Source organism: Vicia villosa, unplaced genomic scaffold, assembly GCF_029867415.1.
Source record: "Vicia villosa cultivar HV-30 ecotype Madison, WI unplaced genomic scaffold, Vvil1.0 ctg.000525F_1_1, whole genome shotgun sequence".
Classification (NCBI taxonomy): Eukaryota; Viridiplantae; Streptophyta; class Magnoliopsida; order Fabales; family Fabaceae; genus Vicia; species Vicia villosa.
In genome coordinates this window covers 482,947-490,465 of record NW_026705243.1, presented here as the reverse complement: position 1 = coordinate 490,465, position 7,519 = coordinate 482,947, and the positions used below count along the sequence as shown (strand labels likewise).

The 7,519-nt window shown below is 38.1% G+C and overlaps 1 protein-coding gene across 1 annotated transcript; it reads right to left on the bottom strand.

The window, feature by feature from the left end:
• Positions 1-2,413: 2,413 nt before the first annotated feature.
• LOC131629139 (uncharacterized) lies at positions 2,414-6,686 on the bottom strand. Its single transcript, XM_058899941.1, has 4 exons — positions 5,888-6,686; positions 5,349-5,452; positions 2,598-2,738; positions 2,414-2,440 (listed from the first exon to the last, which is right to left on the bottom strand). Exons 1-4 carry the CDS (start codon positions 6,684-6,686, stop codon positions 2,414-2,416), a joined length of 1,071 nt encoding a protein of 356 aa, XP_058755924.1.
• Positions 6,687-7,519: the final 833 nt, after the last annotated feature.

The following is a 7,519-nucleotide window of genomic DNA, read 5'->3' as shown; positions in this document are numbered from 1 at the left end:
ACTCATAACATATATGTCAACTTATGAATAGCATAGTATCCATAACATATTCCAAACTAGGGTTCAACATGCAACAGATTCACAATGATTCAACAATTAAGACATAACATCTTTTGAATCATAAAAAGAAACACTACAAACAAATCCTCAGATACATCATAAGGTTCAATAAGCAAATAACAACGTCAAGCAAGTGTTCATTTCCCCCCAAGTGCTACGTATCAGAGCAATGACACCCAAAACTCAACTATAAGCGGAAACAGCTACTCATCTGGATTACCTGCACGTTACCCACGTGGAGGCAACATTCAAACAGAAAGGGTGAGATATCAAACTATATAAATAGGATTATGATAAATCATATATTAGGTAAGGAATATAAATGAATCACCGTTTCACACAACATCAACATAAACAACACAAAGAACATCATTAAAGAATAGTCTTGATATCAACACATCGACATCTTCAACAAATCAACACATAAGCATCACAATGCATAGACAACAACTTCAACCAACAACAACTAACAAAGACTCGAATGCGACTCAACTATGCATATGCATGTGGTACCATTGGAGTAAAACTCCCAACTTAGAACATTGCCAGTAATTCCGAGGCATAAGGCAAAGCCTTCAACACGGTCACATATCAACATCACACCGTTCAACTTTATGTTATGCTATGCTATGCGGAAACATACAACGAATACGATTTGACAACGAAATAACGACATAACAACAACACAACAACGGTCACATATCAGCTTCACACCGTTCCACTTTAGCCAAAGGCTCACAACACAACTTATCAATTCATAGCGTTATATACACAATATCAAAATTGGCTATAATTCACATTATGAGGCTATTCACATAAGAATGCACAAAATAATCATATTGGAAATCACAATATTAATCGCAACAAAAGCATCCAAAACAAAATCACAAATTGCGACCAATTCGCAAAATAATCACAATATGCCAATATATTAAATAAGTCAAAACAACTTCCAAATCAACATCTAACTCAATTAGAGATAACTTTAATTATCAAAACAACATCATTGGCATCTCAATATATTATTCTCAACGTAAATATTCAACCAAAACACATTTACGGTCAAATTCTCAAGATATCGCAATTTACCGATAAACCGAATGATTTATCCAAGTCTAAGTATTTTCTAATTAAATAGACTTATTGAAATGAATCCTATTATTGACTAAATCAACCAATTAATAATTATATTATATTAATTTCAAATCACTATTCTATTTCCAATTATACTTCTAACTCCTAATTATTCAATTCATATATATATATATATATATATATATATATATATATATATATATTAAAGTAATGGAAATTGAAAAGAAAAAAAAAATTAACAGTAAGCAATTGATTCACAAAAACATGGAATGGTGACAAATGAAAGCATTGACGAGTGGACCCCACGGCCAAAGATCAGCGCCGGCTGTCCCCAATCTCTCACACTCTTATCATTGTTCATCCTTCTATTTGATCTTACTAATTCCCACTGATACTTCAATTCACCATTACCAATATATTACCTATATATCTTTCTAGTATAGAATTAATATGTATATATATACTATGAAGTACTAGTTCAAAATAAAAACAAATAAATCAGTAAGCAAAACAAAAAAAAAATGGAATGAATGTGGGTATATACATGTGCCTCACACAAACTCAACTGTATATCGTTGTGTAGCAGTATACTACACATTCAAAACTCACTTTTTCATTTCTAATAAAATATAATAGCAACACAACAATTGTAACAGAGACTGAAAAAAAACAATTAACACCACACAATGACTAATTTATACCCTAAACCCACATAAAATCCATCAAATTCCTATTTAGGTAGAAAGAATCCCCCTTACCTTGGATTGAGTGCAGCTCTAAGAAGATTCAATTGAAAATTGGAGAAAAAATGCACTTTAGAGCAACACTTTGGGTCTCCTCTTCAAACCCTAACCCCCTTTTCTTTCTCTCCCTCGGTTTCCTCTTCTTTTTCTTTTTCAGACAACACTATCTCTCTACCTCTCTTCTACTTCTATTTTCAAAAATAAACTATGTTAATATTAAATACACAAATGGGGCTAACAAAATATACCCCCTTAATACTTAGAGATGTCATTAATTAAGCCCAATATTATTTCCACACTTAATATAAAAATAATACTTCTACTAAAACTCCATTAAAATAAAATCCGACTATTTTAATATACCGACTTATTACTCAGTGTCTCATATTTCCGGTCTAAACTTAATTACTCAGAAAATTCCCAAAATGCTAAATATTAACTCATTAATATTTCTAATACTAAAAATATTAAAATTATCGATTAAATGTCGATCCGCTATCCCGAACTAATACCGACTAAATCGCCCCAAAACGCAAAAATTTCTGAAAACATCATAAATGTCTAAATTAAGAAAATAACTATTTTTCCGGGCGTTACAACTCTCCCCTACTAGAATATTTTCGTCCTCGAAAATAGAAATTTACCTGATTCAAATAACTCGGGATAGGAATCTCGCATCTTGCTCTCTAATTCCCATGCCAAGCTTTCACCAGCAGCTCCTAACCAGACAACTTTCACCAATGTAATCTTTTTACCTCTTAGAATCTTCATCTCACGATCCACAATTCGCACAGGCATCGTCTCCACTGTGAGATTATCATGCACTTGCACATCGTCCATCTGAATCACATGAGACGGATCGAAAACATACTTTCGGAGTTGTGACACATGAAACACATCGTGCAAATTAGCAAGATTTGGCGGTAACGCCACACGGTAAGCAACTCTCCCAACTCGATCCGATATCTGATACGGACCAATAAAACGAGGAGTGAGCTTTTTAGACTTCAGAGCTCGCCCAACACCAGTCACAGGCGTGACTCTCAAAAACACATGATCACCAACTTGGAATTCCAAATCTTTCCTCCTCTTGTCATGGTAACTTTTCTGTCTACTTTGAGAAGCTTTCATCTTATCTCGAATAAGCTTCACTTTCTCAGTAGTCTCCATAACAATCTCGGGTCCAAGTACCACACTCTCACCCGATTCATGCCAACACAATGAAGTCCTACACCTCCTACCATACAACGCCTCAAAAGGTGCCATCCCAATACTAGAATGGTAACTGTTATTGTAAGTGAACTCAGTCAACGGAAGATAAGTATCCCACGAACCTCCCTGCTCTAGAACACACGCTCTCAACAAATCCTCTAATGACTGAATAGTCCCCTCGGTCTGACCATCAGTCTGTGGATGATACGCCGTACTCAACCTCAACTTAGAACCCAACGCCTCTTGCAAACTCTTCCAGAAATCGGAAGTAAACCTCGGATCTCTATCCGACACAATACACAAAGGAACACCATGCAACTTTACAATCACCCTGACATATATCTCTGCTAACTTCGCAATCGAGAATGTGATGTTAATAGGTATAAAGTGTGCCGATTTCGTAAGCCTATCAACAATCACCCAAATCGAATCAAATCCTCTCAAGGTATTAGGTAATCCTGTTACAAAGTCCATCGAAATGCTATCCCATTTCCATTCTGGAACTTCCAACGGTTGCATCAACCCTGCAGGCTTCTGATGCTCGATCTTCGACTTCTGGCAAGTCAAACAAGCATACACAAACTGTGCCACATCACGTTTCATACCAGGCCACCAAAACAAACCCTTCAAGTCTTGATACATCTTTGTAGCTCCTGGATGAATACTCAAACTACTTCTATGACTCTCTTCAAGAATCACTTTCTTAATCTCTTCATCATCAGGAATACAAATACGATCTCGGAATCTCAACACACCATGCGCATCTAACTTGAAATCATCCTTCTCAAGTCGATCGGTTCCTACCATTAAATCCACCAACTTCACATCTAGCTTCTGAGCCTCTTTGATATTGTCGAGAAAGTCATTGTTAATCTTTAACATTCCCGACATAACACTATGCGGTGTCACTTCACAAACTAAGCTCAAATCTCGGAACTGCTTAATCAACTCCAACTCCTTAGCCATCATAGCCGACATATGCAAGGTCTTTCGGCTTAAAGCATCGGCCACAACATTAGCTTTTCCGGGATGATAATTCAAACCGAAATCATAATCCTTCAATAATTCTAACCACCTTCGTTGCCTCATATTCAACTCTTTCTGATCAAAAAGGTACTTCAAACTCTTATGGTCACTAAACACTTCAAATCTCGAACCATAAAGATAATGCCTCCAAATTTTCAATACAAAGACCACTGCTGCCAACTCTAGATCATGCGTAGGATAATTCTTTTCATGAGTTCTCAACTGCCTAGACGCATAAGCAACCACTTTACCATTCTGCATAAGCACGCCACCTAACCCCATCAAACAAGCATCACAGTACACAACAAAAGGCTCTCCTGGATTAGGCAAAGTCAAAACTGGAGCCGACGTCAACCTCTTCTTCAACTCATTGAAACTTTCTTCGCATCGAATATCCCACACAAAAGCTTTTCCCTTGCAAGTCAATCTTGTCAACGGAAGTGACAATTTAGAAAATCCCTCGATAAACCGTCTATAGTAACCGGCTAAACCCAAGAAGCTTCTAATCTCAGTAGCTGACTTCGGAGCTTCCCATTGTAACACGGCATCAACTTTAGAAGGATCCACGGCAATGCCACTACCAGAAATGACATGACCAAGGAAACTAACTTCATGCAACCAGAATTCACACTTAGATAACTTGGCATACAACTGCTTCTCTTTCAAAACTTGTAACACAGTTCTCAGATGCTCTTCATGCTCTTGTTCAGATTTAGAGTAAATCAGAATGTCATCAATGAATACCACTACAAACCGATCCAAGTAAGTATGAAAAATACGGTTCATGTACTCCATGAATACTCCCGGTGCATTAGTAACACCGAAGGGCATCACCGAATACTCGTAGTGTCCATACCGAGTCCTGAACGCGGTCTTTTGAATATCATCTTCTTTTACTCTAATCTGGTGATATCCGGACCTCAAATCAATTTTAGAAAACACACTAGCACCCACCAATTGATCCATCAAGTCATCAATTCTTGGAAGTGGATACTTGTTCTTTATCGTCACTTTATTCAATTGTCGATAATCAACACAAAGTCTCATACTTCCATCTTTCTTCTTTACTAACAACACGGGCGCTCCCCACGGCGATACACTTGGTCTTACAAACTTCTTCTCAAGCAACTCTTCTAATTGCTTCTTCAATTCAGATAACTCAGATGCAGACATCCTGTACGGTGCCATAGAAACAGGTCTGGTACCAGGTACAAGATCAATCGCAAACTCAACTTCTCTTTCCGGAGGGACATCAGGAATTTCATCAGGAAACACATCAGGAAATTCTTGCACCACCTTTAACTCGTTAATTCTAACTTGATTCTCAAAAGACAATGACGCCATCAACGAGAACATTTATGCTTCGTCTTGCATCAATTGCCTCAACTGCTTACCAGTCGACAAACCAACTCCTTCTTCCTCGGGAGAAGAAAACCTCAAGGACTTGTTAAAACAGTTGATATGAACATAGTTATACTCTAACCAATTCATACCCAAGATCACATCTAATCCACTCAACGGCAAAAAAATCAAGTCAACAACAAAGTCTTTATCGAAGATCGACAAAGGACACTTTGAACACATCAGAGAAGTAGTCACCAATCCCTTAGCTGGAAGATCGACAACCATCTCCCCATTCATGGAAGACAACATAAGACCCAGTCTTTCAACACAATCAGAAGCAATAAAACAATGAGTAGCACCAGTATCAATAATAGTGATTAAAGGAGTACTATTAATGAAACATGTACCTCTGATGAGTCGGTCTCCACTAGCGGTAGGAGTCCCAGCTAAAGCAAACACCTTTCCACCAGATTGTGCCTTCTTCTTTGGACACTGGCTACCAATGTGTCCCTCTTCGCCACACGTGAAACATACCATGTCCTTATGCTTGCAATCAGACATTGCATGTCCCATCTTACCACATCTGAAACACTTCCTCGCATCAGCAGTACAAGCATTGCTCTTATGACCAGGTTGACCACATTTGAAACATACAATCCTAGCAGGAGCATCTCCCCCACTAGACCTCTGACCATGAGTAACTCTTTGTTTCCCTTTACCAGCATCATACGGTTTCCCACGACTTTGTTGATTCTTGCCCCTTCTATCACTAACCATCTTGTGATGAGCATTACTATCTTCCTCAAAGATCCTACAACTGTCAACCAAATCAGAAAACAAACGGATCTTTTGGTACCCAACAGCCTTCTTGATCTCCGAGCGTAACCCATTCTGAAACTTGATGCACTTAGAAAATTCAGCACCTTCGCCATCAAAGTGAGGATAGAACTTAATCAACTCAGTGAACTTGGCAGCATACTCGGTCACGGACTTGTTCCCTTGCGTCAACTCTAGGAATTCTATCTCTTTCTTACCCCGAACATCTTCAGGATAGTACTTCCTCAAAAATTTCCTACGGAACACATTCCAAGTGACTTCCTCACCTGAAAACTCCAACCTAGCAAGCGTCTCCAACCACCAATCATCAGCTTCCTTAGCCAGCATATGAGTTCCATATCTGACCTTCTGAGCAGGAGTGCAATCCATAACACGGAAGATTCGCTCGAGCTCCTTCAACCAATCAAGAGCACCATCAGGGTCATGCGTACCCTTGAACACCGGCGGATTCTCCCTTTGAAAAGTCGCCAAACTACGAGATCCAGCATTCTCGTCAGCATTTGGTTGGTTCTGCATAGCCTGAGCCATCGCTTCCAAAGCAGCAGCTATCGCAGCATCATTCCTCCCAGCCATAGCGTCACTACAACACAAAAACAATCACATTAGTGTTGATTGATCTTAAAGGTGTTAAGAACCTTTGATCACCCTATAGTTTAGATAGTAGGCATAGGCTTGTACAGTCATTCTAACTATAGTGAAATCTCTTTCGTGTTTGAAAGGGGATGGGAGTACTCTCGGATTGTGAGGGGAACCAGTATATATCGTTGTGTTATTTACCTTTTCGCTTTTACCGCTTTCATCACCATTACCAAGAAAAAGATAAGAACCATCCAAAACCTTCAAACACTTAAACAAAAATTGTTAGAAGTATTCTCATTAAACCGATTAAGTTTTGAAAACCTAATTCAACACCTCATCTTAGGTGTAACACCTCAAATTTAACCCAAGCATTTATGCGGAAAATATCAGAGTATAAAAATTCTCAACAGAATCAGGATGTCACACATTCAACATAAACATAAACCTGTCATGCTTTTTAAACTAATACATAACACCATCAGGATTGGAGTGAACAAAACTCATAACATATATGTCAACTTATGAATAGCATAGTATCCATAACATATTCCAAACTAGGGTTCAACATGCAACAGATTCACAATGATTCAACAATTAAGACATAACATCTTTTGAATCATAAA

What these genes read in the sequence shown, in the direction of transcription:
- LOC131629139 (XM_058899941.1), bottom strand. Translation starts at nt 6,686, where the DNA reads ATGGATTGCACTCCTGCTCAGAAGGTCAGATATGGAACTCATATGCTG. An exon ending in TTGAGTTTGCGATTGATCTT is followed by an intron (nt 2,739 to 5,348) that starts GTACCTGGTACC and finishes CATGTGATTCAG; the next exon opens with ATGGACGATGTGCAAGTGCA. An exon ending in GAGCTGCTGGTGAAAGCTTG is followed by an intron (nt 2,441 to 2,597) that starts GCATGGGAATTA and finishes TGATGTTTTCAG; the next exon opens with AAATTTTTGCGTTTTGGGGC.